Here is a 17,800-nt window from a genome sequence, read left to right as displayed (position 1 = left end):
CGATGTGCCAGTTTCTTGTAAACAAGGCCCAAAATGTACAATTGGTAGGCATTTATTAAATAATAATTTAGAGAAATTAGAATTCCTAAAAGGGTTGAATCCCACAAGAGTGCACAAAGTCAGAGCCATGCCAGTGGTGCACAAGATCCTTCCGGTACCTCCTCATTGTAAGGGTCCTCTGAGGCCATGTGGTATCATGGAAATTGTAAAGGTGTTAGTAGCAACCTCCTGAGGCATTGAAGACCAAACAAGGGGTGTTTTACAACTGTGTGTAAATCAGCTTCACCTAAAAAAGAGCATTAGAGAGAACATGCACAAACTCTTTGACATTTTAGAGATATGGGTTACACTGAAAGAGGTGGGGAAGTTCAGTGTACCAGATCATCCTGCATATCTGCGGATGAACACAAACTCCACGCGTCCGACCTCATTTATGAAACTTTTAGAAGACTTCAAGTTAATCTAGGAGCTGTTCTACAGGTTTAGTTTACAGTTTGAGAAAAACATATGTTTCGTGATAGGAAATATGTAACTGTGCATGAGGTCATACTACATAGTGACTTAATAACTGTGGTCTAAGGTAGTCAAGCTGTGACCACTAGTGGGGATTAATAGAACATTGCCATGTGCAAGAAGGTTTTTAGTGGTCATCATTTATGATCATGCGGGGTTATATAGAACTGTTTCAGGTTGTTGGTACTTGGGAGTAATAATCCAAAAATATACGTTTTCTAGAAAACGTTATCTTAATTTTTCGGTGTCAGAATACTGCCCTGGCACAAATAGTGCATAGTAAATATCACTTTCCAAAATATTGTGCATTTGAAATTGGATTTAATGACAGAAATCCTACACCCATTAGGATGATATTCTTGTAAACTATATTTCGATCACTAAATTTGTATTAAATTATTTCTTTTGACGGTATTCTGACAGACACCTTCTCACAATGCATTCAATGTCAGCAAGGCTAAATCTTGTTTTATTGATGATCCAGCCAAATAACTACACCAAGAGGCTTGGTCTTGCTGATGTAGAACTGAAAGTAGACCTCATGAAGTCTAAGGATCCTGTAGTGTCTGTAGAAAGACAAAACTGAGAGCAGTACGCCATACAGCCGAACCAAGGGGCATCAGGTAATGGAATATGTAACGCTGCTCTACTGTATAAAATGTCACTGGTAAGTTCACCAGTACTAACCTGCCTCTGCCAGCTGCTAAAGGCTATGAGTGCTCCTGACATTGAATGAAATTGCAGTGCATCAGGTTTTCAGAGGCTTAGAGACCTACTCTTATAATAGGAACTTGAGCATCAAAAACAAAAAGACCAAATTCATAATCACGAATCCAAAAGGGCACCTGAAATGCACTTTTACCATCAAATGATAGCCACTTGAAAAGGTAAATTGGTTCGACTACTTTGTGATCAGACTAGATTGTAAGTTATCAAGGTCTCATTGGAGGCAGAAAATAGCTTGTACTCTGAGCCAGAACATAAATGCTGTTTTCAAAGGCAAAGGAAAAACTGTCTCAAGGATGTTAGGTACGATCAGCCACGTTTATAGCTTGGAAGCAGAAGAAGTGGCTGCATATGGAGCAGAACTATGGAGTATCAATAGTGCCACAACAGTACCAAAATTGAGAACCTCTTCTGATGAGCCATCCTTCGGCAGAGCACGGGCACGCCTTTGAACTGGGTTTGAATTGCTATGTCCTATTTTATTCTGTCTCAGGTTGCACAAGAACATTTACACAAGTAATAATCGTGAAGTAATGATTATGGACAATTTGAAGAAGTGTTGATAGCTATGGTAAGTGGAGAGCAAGTTAAAAAGGAGAGAGTGCAGCAAGATTTTGAATAATCCAAGGTCCCTGCTATCGGATACTTATCAAACCTGATACGTCCTGAGATATGTTGTGTTTGGTCCATAAAGTTTAAACTTAGGGTGGGCCCTGTGCGAGCCTATGCCGTAAAATGTTACCATAAAACAAACAAAGATGGGCTAGGTGACTGCACATTCTGGGGGACTCGAAAACATAACACAGTCCACACTGTTTTGTACCAAAGCACCTAACAAGTTTATGTACCTCTCTTCAGGTCGTATGGCATCTCAGTCTGCAAGGAAGCCCTGTCTCTACATTATAAAACTGATATACTCACCGATTTACTGCACAGTGCCATCCTATATCTGATCTACTTGGAAGACCAATGGGAAATCGATGTAATAGCCCAAATGTGATTTCAATTGTTTTAGTCGCTCTTGGTTTAACCATTGACATGGATGCAAAATATTGAGTATTTTATTGTTTGTTTTTACTTTTATGATTTGCATCTATTATATGGCTTTGTGTAAAAACAATGATGATGACGATGATGATGATAATTATTGTAGATAAACATCATTCAGGGAAACTCCGTGGTGAGCCGAGATCAAAACCCACTCTATTTCATACCTAATATATTATGACTTTCAAGTTGTGACTCAAGCTTTGCTGGAAATACTTGCTTCAATATGTTGCTGATGAAAGGCAAACTTTCAAAAGGCCGGTGGTTAACAGGCATTGCAGGGTTTCGCATGTATTTGTAAGTTGGAGTGTTACAAATGCCTTCCTGTACGGGAAGAACATGCTTTTCGTTAAGACAACCCTAGTGATTTTAGTAATAATGGGGGTAAAGAAATAATAATCCAACCGGTAGACATCCATAGAGATTGATTTAGTTTGGTTACTACAATTGGAAATAGGATTCTGTGGCCTATTAAGCCATACTTAGAAGACTTCCACCACAATGACAGAGGACGGTCTGCCATATCTAAAGGTGACTCACTGGACATCTGGGCACTGTGGCTAATCCCCCCATGATGGGAACCTCCGAGGGGATACATTGCCAGTAGCCTTATGTCAGGAATCCTCGGCTCCCTGGAAGTCGTCTTCCAGGAAGACAAGGGCATACATACAAGACTGACATGGTTTAGATGACAGACTTGCACGTTGCATTAATGGTGGCAAGCTGATCAACCTACACTGAGTGGCTGGCCTGGTGCCATTTTGTCTTCTTCCTTCTTTTCCCATGATGCTCCCAATGATGCTGATGGAAGAGGCTCTGCCAGCAGGAAGGCTGCTTGCCCCTGTTTTCTTACTAGAGCAGGGTGGCGAGTGACTGGCACTCATACTGTGTTTTAGACCTGTGTCCCATTACCAACCTCCTCGAAATCATCTCCATTCTTGGTCATGGTGAATTTGTTGTAATGGGCCTTGTGTTTGAGCTAGATGATGCATTTGTGTCACGATAAGGCTGAACAGTCACCTCTAAATTTCCCCTTACTTAGATTCCCCTATGGCCCTGGCCCTGGAGCCTCAAAGCACTTGGGATGGTGGCAGGTGGTTAAAGCTACCAGAAAGAATAGGCAGTACATTTACCATGAAACAAATCTTTTGAGAGGCGTATTTGGCATGTTCAGGTTTGCCCAAGTTGTGCACACAGGGTGGGCACATATCCTACTTGCTTAAATTAATTTCCCCTCAGAAATCCTACTCCTTTAAACGGGGATCTTCGTCTTATGAAATGTTTGCAACTGTTTACATCCTTAGGCGAAACCTTCGGCTCAAAATGTTAGAGAAACTCTTCCAACATGTCTTTTAGTGTGCTTAGTTCTCATAAGTATTCATTTTGCTCTTCCATTTTCATGCTATCATGACATGTTTGCTAGGTCATTCTCCAAAGGGTCTCCATCGTCTTCAATTTTGGGATCACGGTACCAACAGAATTACAGCACACCTACCGACAATATTTTCTCTTCTTTTTGAGGTAGGGGGAGCTGTAAAACATCAAAATGAAGGGCAGTCTACTTCCCCGTTCACTAAGAACTCAGAAACCTAACAATGTAGACACCACATTCTCTGAAAGTGTGGTCCAAGGGGGTTTCCTGTTAGCCAAAGAGCCTAAGCATAAATAGCCTTGTTACATTTACCAAAACCATTGATGCTTGCATGATAGTGAGCACTGTAATATATGTGAATTAAGCTTTGCATATCTGTGTATGTAGCTTTCTCGGCGCGTATGTCATGACGCTGGTGTCGTTATGCTGGTGAGTAGTGCACTATTTGTGTTATTTCCTAGTGCCTGGCTACTTATGTGCGTGTAAATATAAGCTGAATGCCTCCCACAAACCCATGAGGTAATTGTGTCTTAACCAATTTATGTTTCATATATAGTGGGAGAAAAACAAAGCAGATCTTTCCATACATCCTCAATGTTCTATGGTCCCCCCCCATCTGACTAGGAAAGGAGGTGGAACAGAAAATCATGCTGATAACATTATCTGTGCTGGAACACGTGCCCTCAAATGCAGAAGAATGTCCTGACACACAGTACAAGAGGGAGAAATGAACAACTATACAGCACGCCGGGGGTAGAAATGTATAACATTGAGGTTCAAGATAATGTTTAATAAAAGTAAAGTCATTAGTATAATTTAAATAAATAACGCATGGAATATGGAGATCTGTTGGTTTTGTCCCTTTAAAATATGTATTTTCCCACCATTCAATGTTAATTTCACAAATCTTACAGTGCAAGAAACACATATGTTATTACTGCACTTGCCTAGTTCGGCACCCAGTGCGTTCGGCTACATTCAGCCACATCATAGCAACTTGCTTGCTTACCTCGAAAATAAAAATGCACATCACCTGTCCTTATCAATATAGATATTTATGTGTCACTCTTACCACAAAAATACATAGCACTCCAAGACATTCAGAACAAAAAGTTATCAGTAAAAGCTTATTTTACCGTTTTGGACACTTTAAACCATATATTGCCTCCATGCAAACTTCTCTCACTCTCTCCACATCCCAACACTAGATACCTATACACGTCTGGGGGCGATTGAGTCTCCCATGTCTAACAAATTCCTGGGCTGATGCTTCACAGTCTGGACCACAACTACTTGGGTTATCACCACGAAGAACTCAAGCAGTTCGGAAGAGTTGTCAACACTCGACACTGTACACTCGAAGGAAGGGTGAATGATCAGAGCTCTGAGTTCCTGATGAAGCTTGTCCTAGTGCAGGATTATCACCTGTGGCACCATCTTCTTGCACATTACAAAGCATTAGAAGCCAGTCAGTAATTTTCACAGTTCTGTGTAAGAAAACATTGAACAAGGTGATTTGTTCGTTCTTAACCAGGTGCTTGTCCTTTGATGGTGTTCCATTCAATCACGCCAGCTGTGATTATCTTGAGAATCCAAATTGCAGTCCTTTTAGTGTAAATACCAGTGCTAGTGGGCCCATCACAATCTATAATCATCCTACACATATGTGATTATACTGGCAGTGGTGCCGCCCTTTGTCATGGCTGGGTGCATGCCTTTTTCAGAGAAAACCAATTTGAGAAGAAAAGGAAAAAAATCTGCCAGCTACACATAGAGCTCAGAACATGTTAAAAACACGTATGCAAATTTAAAGAGGATCACCCTAAACTCAAGTGTAGACAGACCGACCTGCACCAAAACATGGATCAATTCCAAAAGCATGTTAAAGAAGCCATATGGGGGAAAGATGAATAAATCACATTGTATGTGAAAGTTTAAATTTAGTTCACACACACACACACACACACAAATGATTGTCACCATAGTAAATGGTGAATAAGTACAGGAATGCTAATAAAAGCATCTGAAGTTAAATAGCTAAACAACGGCTCTGATTGGTGAATCGGTGAGGAAAGTTATGAGGTCTTGCTTGGGGCCAAAATAATAAAACAGCCAACAATCGTTTTCATCCATCTAAACCTTGACTGGTCTTCTTCAGGACATGTTAGTTTTTTGCTGCCATTCTTATTGTGGTGAGAATACGGGATTCATCATTTGTAATTTTCACATATGTTTCAGTATGTGCACTGTGCCATCATTAGCTATGGTCACAATCATTTTTGTGTTTGCAATCAAAATTTTACTTTTGTATAAACTATGTGTGTAGTAACTAACGCCTTGTTATTATGTCTGTTTGGATGTAATCCCTATTTTAGTGTCTACATTAATCTGACTCCCCTTACAAAATAGCGAAGACAGTTTTCTATTAAGAGACACTGTAGCCTTGAATCACGAGGAGAAGTTATAAACCTACAGCATTACGAGCACTACCATGCAAAGGAACAGCTTTATGGGATTTCACAAATCCTTAAGTAGTACATCAGGAAAGCTGTGTCACTCACAACTTTCAAAGTGTACTCCTGGAAAAGGCATGTGGCTATTTTGTGCGTAGGCATTTCATTCGCACGGAACTGCAGGCACGGTATATTTCTGCATTTGGGAGAGGCAGTATCACTGTGCGATAGCCCTGTTTTCCCTTTATGTTCCTGGGGAACACATTTTAATCATGGACAAATGTATCCTTCTACCCTCCACACGGTGTTTGGTGGTATTCCATCACCCATCCCACCCCGGAAATGAATATACTCCAGTCCATGAATGGCTGTAAAGGGCTTTAGGAATGCTCACAAACTGACATTTGTAGCATTCACACGTTTCCAAGGCAAGCCAAGTCTTGCTCTGCACACTCCTCAGCTCCTACATGTTGTTTACTCGAGTGTGATACTACAAGACCCTGGGCTAATGTTACACAGGAGTAAATGGATCTACGCCTGCACCTTGGACTTCACTGCGGGAGTACATCCAACCACTTTGTTCACAAACGTTCTTTTACGACCCAAAATGTTGTCCGAGTTGTGCAGTGTGTGCTGTGTTTAACCTGTGCAAATGTCGTCAAATGTACCAGTGACAGAGCCCTTCTAGGACACGCTTTACCTAGATTTGCTTCCTTAGATGTACACAACTACCCTGATATTCAAACTTAGAGGTTTCGCTCCCTCCCTCATCCTTTGCCCCTCTCCATGGCCTCTCTCTCACTGTCTTTTATGTCATTTGAGTTTTGCTGCAATGTTCCTGTCTTGACAATCACTGTGACAGACCAGAAGACAGAGTCACAAACTCACTCTAGGTATCAGAGACAGAACTGGAAGGCCCGACTTAAGGTAGCTATTTGGATGTATGTTTAGAGGACACAGGTTCGATTTTAAGAAATCATTTTTATATATAACACAGTGGCCCCTGCTCTTAGCATTAAGCTAGTAAACTCATTATCAGTTACTGGACTGGCAGCTGGCTTCCATTACCGTTTGAAACTGCCCTTTACCAACACTGACTAGTCACTTGCTTGACAATCAGACTTGCAGACTGAAAGCCAGACTTACTGTTCGTACACCTGTCCCCTAAGAAGATCCTGACAAACAGTACCATAAATATATAACCACATTGTGTGTATGTCTGTATGTATATGGAACCATATACATACATATATTATAATAATCCTATAAATATAAATACATAGAAAATGTACAATCAGTCCAGTGATTTTTTCTCCAGTGTGTCCTTGTTGCTAGCCCTAGAGTAGGGCTCGAATGCCGAAGAGCTAAGGTAGCGGGCAGACAGTTCCTGCAGGTTGCCTGCCATGGTCAAGGGGTTGGAGGTCAGGCGGCTGGCCACCGTGCCTAGAAGCGAAGGCACGGGCAGGTTGAAGATGCTGTGGCCTGCGGGAGAGGTGTGCAGTCCGGGCTGGGGTTGGCCAGCATTGGCCACCGTGGGGTGAGGTGGGGACCCTGTCCTGCCTGCGCCCGAGCTTGGGGCTCGCAGGGCATTGGAACAGGGTGGAAGAAGCCCAGGTAGTCCAGGGGGTGAAAGCAAGCGCCCTTGTTCCAGAAGTCTTAACACGCTGCAGGTGGCCGCTGTCTCTGAAACGACAGACCGCAGTTCCGAATCCTTGCCTTGGTCTTTCTTTTGCTTTGTCCGTCTGTTCTGGAACCAGACTTTTACCTGCCAAAGAAAGAAAACACAAGATTAGCTCTGCAGATCTCCGTTTTCCCTTTCAAAGAAATGCCAAATTAAAGCCGAGTAAGTGATTGGGTGAGAGCACCAGTAGGTGGCTGTGGTTAAATTGGATTTACCAATTTGGTAGAATATACATTTGTTGTACCAAGATAAAGTTTAGGTTAACTAGGCTTTCCATCTTAAACCATCTTCGGGACACAAACCGTAGGAATTCAGAGAAGGCTGCAGCACAGTAACAGCCAGCCTAGATGTGACTAATTCGCCTCACTTATGCCTTCCACACATGGGGAGCCACCGGGCATTCTGGCCTCCGCTTATATTAACCTCTATCCAGAACCTCCAAGGAACCATGAGCGCTATTGGCTTTTTCAATGATTTGTGGCCATGCCGTTCAGCAGTGTGGCTCCTGGTCAGCATGGCTAAAGTATATATTTTTAAAGGAAGCAATATGATGCAGCCACTGCTACTGGGCTTTATTTTGTAAAAGAAAAAAACATTATCACTGGTGGCATCATAGCTCTTTTTTCATTATTTATTCCAAGACAGGCATGAAAGAAATGTTAGTTAATGGACATGTGGCAAAAATGACAATAAATAAAAAAAGAAAGACATAGATACGTTCAAGGATTAGACTGTGAAGCTCACATATGGCAAATTTATCCATAAAGCACATGCTGTACTAGGGCAAGGTCCGGTTAAGTTAGCAAGAAACGAGGAAAGATCACCATAGTATGGTCTTTAATAGTAGTAGAGAGAATAGAGGAGTACCAGAGCTAAGTAAGGGCTATATTGCTGGAGAGAGCATAGACAGAGCACCATAGTATGGTCTTTAGAAGTTAGAAGTAGGGAGAATACAGGAATACCAAGGTTAAGTAAGGGCTAGATTGCCATAGATAGCATAGGTAGAGCACCATAGTTGGTCTTTAATTGTTAGTAGTACAGGGAATACAGGAGTACCAGGGCCAAGTAAGGGCTAAATTGCCAGAGATAGCATAGATGAAGCACCATAATATGGTCTTTAATATCAATCAATTAATCAATCAATATGCATTTGTACAGAGCACGCTATCACCCCTTGTGGTATAGCGGAGGAGCCAGGTCTTAAGCTTCTCCCTGAAGTCTGTCATTGAGGGGGAGGTCCGGAGGTGGGGTGGCAGGTCCTTCCAAGCTCTTGCAGTGGTGCATGAGAAGGCGAGGCCACCACAGCGGCTACAACATATGCAGTGTGTGTGCGAGGGCAAGAGAGGCGGAGCGGAGGTGTATGGAGGGTTGGTGGAACTTAAGACGTTGGTTAATGTAAGAGGGTCCGAGGTCATAGAGGGCCTTGTAGGCGAGGGTGAGGATTTTGAATTGGCATCTCTTCTGGATGGGGAGCCAGTGGAGGTTCCTCGGGTGAAGGGTGATGTAAGTGCATCTGGGGAGGTCCAAGACAAGTCGGGCTGCCACGTTCTGAATGGTCTGCAGTCCTCTGAGTAGCTGGGTGGAGATGCCGGCGTAGACGGCATTGCCATAGTTGAGGCAGCTGGTGAGGAGGGTTTGAGTGATGGTCTTCCTGGGGTCGGTGGGGATCCATTTGAAGGTTCTGCGGAGCATCAGGAGGGTGTGGAAGCAGGAGGACCTGGTGTTTCATGGTCAGTTGACTGTCGAGGACAATCCCTAATAGTAGTAGAGACAATACAGGAGTACCAGAGGTAAGTGAGGGCTAGGTAGCCAGAGTGAGCATAGATGGAGCACCATAGTATGGTCTTTAAGAGTTAGTAGTAGAGGGAATACAGGGGTACCAGGGCTAAGTAAGGGCTAAAGTGCCAGAGAGACCATAGATAGAGCACCAGAGTGCAGCCTGGCTTAGTTCTAAGGCACACAGAAGCAGTGTCATGGTAAACTTTAGATTAGCAAACTCATGCACATTTACAGAATACAGGGATAAAATCTTAATTAACTATAGTTCATCTTACATGTTTAAGAATATGTAGGGTGGGTGTTACACATATAGGTTGTCCAGCCTTCTGTAAAAGGTATGCTTGGCAGAGGTGTGTGTGTATTGAGGGTGAGGGAGATCAGGCACTCACGTCCAGTGCACCAGCAGACAGTGTTGCGGTAAGCATCACATCTTTCCTTTGCCACTGCATTTTCATGGCAGTGTTGTAACGCTGCTCATCCGTGCCAAAGAAAGCACCGGTGACAACTGACGTTCCATGAGACATGCATCTTGCTTCAGCGAGCTTATCTTTTTTTGCATTGGCTCTTATTCTGGAATTTTCTCTTGACATATAGTCATTTGTTTTCATTCTCGAGACTGCAGGAAAAAGTAGATAGGTTTTCTAAAGAACATTACAGCTCGTGCTGTGTATTGATTAAGCCCTCTAATGTAAACTGTACCAAGCTAATTCAGATGGAGGTACTCTGGAGGAGACTGACATCACAACACCTCTCCTTGGGGTCCTTGTCAACTTTTAGTTGCCTGTCATTACTGGAATTCTTCTCAGTGTGCAGCTTGCTTAAAGGTTTGTAATAATAAAGATGATTTTAACTCATTCCTGTGTCAACTTGTGTTCCTAGTCATACGCATTTTAAAACAGAATACAGAATTTAGGTTTAATCATTTGTACCTTTGACAATGACGTGTGTAGTGTTTTAGGTGACTTAGAACCCATTGTTCTAAGCCATGTTGCGGCCACAAACCCTGCGATTCACTCAACTACAGGGTCTGCAACATTAAAATGGTGTTTGGCCATGGATTAAACCCCGTTTTCAATTCAGAAAAGCCTTTCCAAAAGTCAAAAGGTGCATTGAAAATTATTACAAATTACAAATTGTATTTAGGAAGGGGCGTGAGAGAGGCGCTCCCCTTTAATTGTGATTTGCAAATGCATGTATCAATGGTTTGCAACTGCCGAAGCAGTTGCAAACCAATGAAAAGTTAATGTTGGCTCACATAGGATCTGCATATAACATAGAGGAGGCCCGAGATACTATTGTTACAGCACAACTTTGAGGGGATGACAGAATCCCAGTACATATGTGCAGGGGACCATACAAAGCCCCAATAGAATTCTCAGAATCCAAACAAGTAATATCTAACTACCCCTAGCTATCACTAACTCACCTGAGGACTTGAAAGACCGCACTAGAAGAGGTCGAATACATTTCAAGGTTGCAAAACAAAGTTTTTGAGGTGACACTTCATAAGAAATTTCAAGAAGTGCTGTAAGCAGACAACTTCTGGAAAGATGTTATCAACCCTGGCTTGAACATAACATTGACTGGAGTGCCAGAAAAACAGATGAAGAGCCAAGCCCAAACTGAGGCTTACCTTTATCAACATGGAGGAAAACCAAGTCCTAGATGTGGCTTTTAGAGACTGGAGATCCTAGAATCCTGTAGTAGATCCTCAAATCCACTGTAACTTGTCATTCAAATAGGGTTTATTGCCACAGTTTTTCAGATGCCTACATGGCAACAGGATTGACTTGCTTGTGATGAGGAGAGGAAACAACTGGGCAGCACACATGTGGCAGCCACAACCCTAGATGGCATGTCACCTGCCATGCAGCAAAGAGAACACTTTGAATAGCAATGCCCTAAGCAAGGGATGGAAGTGCCCCATAATGCCCAGCCCCAAAGGTGGATGGGGTTAAGGGTAAGGACATGTAAAAAGATATGACAGTACCTACTGGTTTCATATATGTGATTTGCAGTGTATAATCCTATTGCATGCACATTTCTATACTAACCTATGCCCAGAGTGCTCTGTGGGGGTTCCCACTATAGCAGTTAATTGGGCGATGTTCTCAACCTGCCAAGGTTACTGGTCCTATAAAGCTGAAACATAGCTGCCTGTACCACTTCTTTAGTGCAGAGCCAAACTGGGGAACCAAAAGCAGCCCTGGCAAAAATGCTCAAACTAGCCTTGCCCTGTTCCTCTCCTTGTTTTATCTCTCTTTCCATCCATCCTCTCGCTCCTCTCAAATCTCTCTTCTTCCTCTTAGATCTATCTTGCCACCTCCCTTGGTTCCTCCCCTCTTTCTCTTTCCCTTGAAGCCTTCCTGTGCCTGTTGCACTGAGGTCCACCAGTTGTGACCCTGGGCTTTCTAAACCAGACTCCAATTACTCCAGCCCAACAATGAAGTGCCCGCTGGAATATAAGGCCTGTCCGGCCCTGTTTATAGGGTGGAAAATTCTCCCACGCTCTCCTCTCTTGGCCATGTCCCCACTATGAATGACATTTCTACTTACTTCCGCAATATCAGCCCACTCATTTATGAAAGCTGAGCCATCTGCAAATTTAGGAACTCAAATTAGCAATATGAGACCCTGCAGTAATACGCATCTGTTTTTTATTTTAAATGATAAATTAAGGACTTTTGTCTCACAATTGTAGAATGTTAAAATATTTCATTAGTATTTCACTTCAGTATGGTTTTCAAAGGTAATACAACAATAATCAAATATAGTGTGCGATTTAAACACTATAAAGGAGAAATAGTTTGAGTTTTCAAGCATAGTGTTGGCATGAAGAGATTCCACTGTTAACAACTATTAAGCTATAGTAATGCATTAAGGTACTGTGGGGCTGATGTACTGTCTCAGTTTTCAAACCAGGAATGTGCAAATTGCACACAGGTCCATTTGCGAATGGGGGTGTAACTTGCAATGCAGCCGATGTAATTAGAACTCACATCCCAACGTGCCCATTCAAAGGAGGTCATACAAAATCCTGCCTAATGAATTTTAATCAAGCAGGTAGTCATTTGCGTTTTTTAAAAGTAGACAATGTTCCTTAATGGAATATGATCTGCTTCTTAAGAAAATATGTTTTTTGTTTCAGAAGACACACTGGAGTTCTTTAGGCAGTGGCCCCCAAGACCATTGTCTGCCACACCTTGTTGTACCTAACAAAATTTATTTGCAAATAAGATACCATCGCCTTAAGATTTAACATTGGAACAGACCAGTCTTATGATGACTCTCTTGGCTTTAATAAGATAAAAGTACTGTGCCATTGATAATGCTGTATGTGTACCATAGTGCATCTGTTACTAAATCTAGAGTGTGTCTCTTTTCATGCGAAATTTATGTAAAAGAAAGGTGTATTTTAAGTTGATGTAAGAGCAGAGAGTAATAGTAGTGTTGTATTCTGTTTAGTATTACAAATGTTTCACTTGTTAGAGTCTTAAGAAAATATGAGAAAACCTTCATCTGTTGAGACACGCTGTGTGACTACAAACTGGTGACAAGTCTTGTGTGCTATCTCTCATATCCCTATCCCCACCTCCCCTTCCCTATGGGAGCTGAATGCAGTTTTGGATGTGCTCAGCATTGTTGGCTGGGAGGAGTTGTGGACTCCACATCATTCCTGCAGCATTAGTCAGATCAATAGTTTAGTGGTGACTTGGGTCGACTGATTCAACCAGTTAGGGGGAGTCACAGCCATGATGCCCATCTAGAGGTAGGCAAGCCCATTCAAGGTCGAGCCAGGCTACAGCCAGATGCCTTGCTCTGGCTCAGCTTAAAGTCCTCGTGGACCCTCAACCCTAAAAAAAGCTTAACTTTCAAATGACTTCTGCTTACCACCCACACTCTAACCTCAAATTTCCCAAGCACAGCCAGTTGGTGGATGCTAGGGCCAAGGGGTAGGACTGCAATTTCTGTTGTGATAGGTGCGGAAGTTACTAGGTAAGGCCTACCTTTTTGTCTATCCCAGATTAGTGCATCAGAGATGCAGATGACAGGCAGGTGTAGAAACCTTGTACTTCATTGTGCCTGTGTTCTAGTTGCTCCATTCCGGGGACCACCCTTCTAACTGCTATGGGAAGCATTAACCTACATAAAGGTTGTGTCTGGAGAGCAGCCTGAAAAATACACTTTAAAAAGAGTCACCACCAACTGCTTCTGAAGTTTGAGACAGTGGATTCATTTCCCCTGTATACACTCGTTATATAGAAGTGGGGTCCAAATCATCCTACTTTGTTCAAGTTTCAAGTTCTTCAAGTGTGAGGAAGGTAGTGCTCTGCAAAGTACTCAGACTGAGGTGTGATCAAGACTGGCATCTTCCTGACAGGCAGTTTCCCAGAGGTGAGGGTACAACATCTGAAGTCAGCATGTTCTGCTTCAGGGTCTTTGTGAATGCCTAGATTCCTGACTGCCTGCTAAGAGAGGAAAACAGTCCACCTGGCATTGCAGAAGGAAGGCAGTCCAGGATGGTATATGCCTTGTTGATGGCATCAAGTTAATCAGGACTACAACTGCCAGTTCAGGCCCCATGGGTGCTGCATTTGCATATGCCATGTAGACAACAATGGTCCAATCAGGACTACAAATGCCTGTTTCTGACTAGGTCGGGGCTGCACCTACTGAGTTGATGACATCAGTCTAATCACAGCTACAAGTGTCTGAACTTGCTTGGTTTTGGGTACATATGTTGCATTGGCTATATCTGCTGTTTCGGGCTACAAAAGCCTGTACTGGTCCAGTCAGAGCTGCACCTGCTGCACGGATGACGTCGGACTGCCCAGGGCTGCATCTGTTGTTGTGACTGGCATGGCCTAGCCAAGGGATGAGATCTGCTTCATGGTTGAACAGAGTAGCAGCAGCCTGGGCCACATCGTTATCCGCATACCAGGACCACTGTAGAGACCTCGCCTGTGCAGCAGCCCCTAAGACAGGGCGGTAGCCACATGGGGTGGGCAGCAGGGCACAGCTAGTCTATATTTTTGTCTCACCCCTCTACGATAATTGGCCTTAGATTTCTACATTTATTATATTTTATCTTTTGCTTAAAATATCACAATATACTGTTGCAGCTCTTTGAGCCAGATGAGGATCATGCCAATCAGGGCCTAGCTGGAGTAAATATATCAAATCATGTTCACCAAAATAAGTAAGCCAATCAGGGTTATTCAACTTTCTCCGCACACCTGCTGTATTCCAAAATAAAACTCTGATAGTACCCCCAAAAGTCTTCAAACCCCCCGTAGCATCAACTCTAACTGCCACCTGGATGATAAATCCCTTTTAAATTGATGGATTTCATATGTATTGTAGTTCAGCGACCCCGTCGGTTAGGGGTTGTGCAAGAGGGGGGCTGGCTGTTTTATGGTCTGTAAAATTTCCATCTGAAAAGTAACAGAGATCTGGAAATCACCATGGCTCCAGGTCTTATGGTTGTCAGTCAGGGGATTTAGGGATTTGGCGATAGTAAATTACTATCACAATATTTTTGATAATAGAATGACTGAGGTAGCGAAAGCCTTAGATAAGGCTCTCTCAAAAATATTTCATGGGGGGTTTTAATGTAACACTATGTCAATTTAGTCACAGCCTGGTGTGTGGTTTTACTGCCCCAAATGGGGACCAAATCACGAACTTTGTGCATACTGCTAATGGGGAAGCTCTAAACAAGATTTTGATAAAATTTAATTTGCTTTTTGTTGCAGATTTTTTCTTCAAACCCTGCTCAGCCCCTCTGACCTTTCATGGCCAGGGTGAGCCCAGCTCAATTGACCATATCGTTATTGCACCTGATCTTGTCTCGCTAGCCAGGGATCACTCGACTGTGAGAAACTGTATGAGTGATCATAGCCCATTAGTGATGGTGTTGGGAGTGTATCTTGAAAAAGCTCCACTTAAAACAAAGGGCAGACTAACTTTTGCACCCAATTTCAGAGTAGGAAGGAAGTGGGAGAGGGTAAATGGTGAGAACCTTCTACGCCAGTTGATTAAAGAAGAGGAGTGGGCAATTTCCTCTTGTCTGTCCCTAGAGGCTGAGCCAGAACAAATTATCTCTGCGTTTTCCTTAATCTGTGCTAGGGTATCCACGTTATTAGTGGCAAAAGAGGGTAATGGTGCAACTGAATTTGCAGATGGTTTGACTAGGCATGTAGAGCTGCGCACCAAATTTGCAAAGGGTACTTAAGTCTAAGTCTTCCCAGAAGGGATAAGGTGCAGGTTATGTTTGTTAGGAAATCATACAAGGAAACCCTAGCTAAAAGGAAACTGGACATTCAGATAGCAGATTGGGATGACTTAAAAATGGCATTAAATCAGAGGGATCAGCGCCGTTTTTGGGAAATAGTAAATCGCCCTCTGTTTTCTTGCCGAAATTCAGTGAAACTTGAGCTTGTGATGCCAGTGGAAATCCGGGCAGGGAACTATGATAAGTTATTTGGACATGGAAAGGGAGTGGAGAAAAATGGTATGGATGATCCTCGGCTGGATACCGTAGAACGGTTTGCATTGAGGAATGATGTTGCCCTTAGGGAGGTAGAACTTGCTATTAAACAAAGCCCTTCCCATAAAGTGCCAGGCCATAATGGAGTGCCTATGGACCTCTTTAAGGCTAATATAGAGCTACGGGCTCCCACGGACACAAATGTTCTTCGTGTTGCAGTGAGGGGATACTTGCCCCTTTCTTGGAAAGAGTCTATAATTGTTCCCATTTTCAAAAAGGGCAATAGGGCTGACTTGGGCTGTTATAGGCCGATTTCTTTGTTGGATACTACCTAAAACCTTTTAGGCTAGGTTCTCCTTGCACGCTTACAGGCATGGGCAGATTCAAATAACATTCTCTCACCCATTTCTGGCCAGGAGTAGGGACAGTACAACAGAGCTTAAACTTGGCAGTCCTGATAGGGAAGTATGTTAATGCCATGAGAGGGGAATTACATTTTGCATTTATGGACCTCTCCTGCACCTTTGCTAAGGTTAACTGTGCCAAATTGTGGTCCATGTTGAATTCCATAGGGGTAGAGCCATCTTTATTAGATCTGCTGAAGAGAATGCATGTAAACACCAATATTAGAGTTGGCTTTGGTACACACTGAAAATGCACTGACCTGATTAAATCAACCAGAGGGGTCAGGTAGGGTTGCATTTTGCCCCATTTCTCTTCCTGTTATACCTTAATGGGCTGGGTAGTTATTTGATTAAGGAAGAGAAAGACCTACCTGTGATGGGTGGGCATCAAGTTCTGTGTCTGCTTTATGAAGACTACGCAGTTCTCATAGCTCAGACAGCAAACGGGCTACAGTGGCTCTTGTAATCTTTCACTGAATTTATGAGAAATTTGGACCTTAAGATAATTCATGCAAAATCATTCAAGATGGTTATGGGTCCAAGAACGACCAAATCGAGGCTGCATATGGTAGAAGGGGGTGATCATGAATAGAGTTCTGAATTTTAATTATTTGGATATTCCATTTGATGTCGCCCTAAACTGGTCACATCTACTCAAGACCAGGATGCTCCAATTTCAGGGCGCTATGGAAGCACTTTTTAGTTTCACATCCAGGCTGGGCGCAAAACTGGTTGAAGAAACACTGTATCCTGGTGGAGCAATATGGAGCAGGGGTAGGGAGATATGTAAACATAAATAGCTTACAGACTATTGAAAATAGTTTTATCAGTCGTCTTATCCATACCCCTGCCTTATTAGCTGCTTCTTTTCTATTGGTCACCAGGAATTGGACTTAGATTGTTGGACGGATACGATTTGATTGGCACCTTTACTTTTGTGGACCAAGGTTTGGTCTACGCCAGAAGGAGCATTTTCCAGATTGATTTTGACAGATTTCCTTGGATTAGATGGTATGGAGAGAATCCCTTGGCTGATGTACTTTAAACATTCCCTGAAGGGAATAGGTTTGGGTGATTTGTTTGCCAACCCCACGACAGGTACACCTCATTCTGAAGAGAGGATTAAGACACTTTTCCTAGAAAGTGTACAAACACAAAGATTCTCAGGAGAAATACATCTGTACACAATAAGGGCTTATCAAGATTTAGCCCCATCTGGTGGTGTGGAGTTGTATCTTGTGCTCATTAGGAATCTACAATATAGATTCTATTTGACCAGGTTTAGGTTGACCACTATACATTTCTTATGTGCTTTTCCTAACCCAGTAACTTGGT

At 42.7% G+C, this 17,800-nt stretch overlaps 1 protein-coding gene across 1 annotated transcript in view; it reads right to left on the bottom strand.

The window, feature by feature from the left end:
* Positions 1–4,430: 4,430 nt before the first annotated feature.
* Positions 4,431–17,800, bottom strand: part of VAX1 (ventral anterior homeobox 1) — a 116,015-nt gene continuing 102,645 nt past the window's right edge. Inside the window, exon 3 of the mRNA XM_069239260.1 lies at positions 4,431–7,876. Within this exon, the coding sequence (XP_069095361.1) occupies positions 7,406–7,876 (471 nt within the window). The 3' untranslated portion in view covers positions 4,431–7,405. The remainder of the gene's footprint in view (positions 7,877–17,800) is intronic.

Source organism: Pleurodeles waltl, chromosome 6 (assembly GCF_031143425.1).
Source record: "Pleurodeles waltl isolate 20211129_DDA chromosome 6, aPleWal1.hap1.20221129, whole genome shotgun sequence".
Classification (NCBI taxonomy): domain Eukaryota; kingdom Metazoa; phylum Chordata; class Amphibia; order Caudata; family Salamandridae; genus Pleurodeles; species Pleurodeles waltl.
This window is presented reverse-complemented; position numbering and strand designations above follow the sequence as displayed.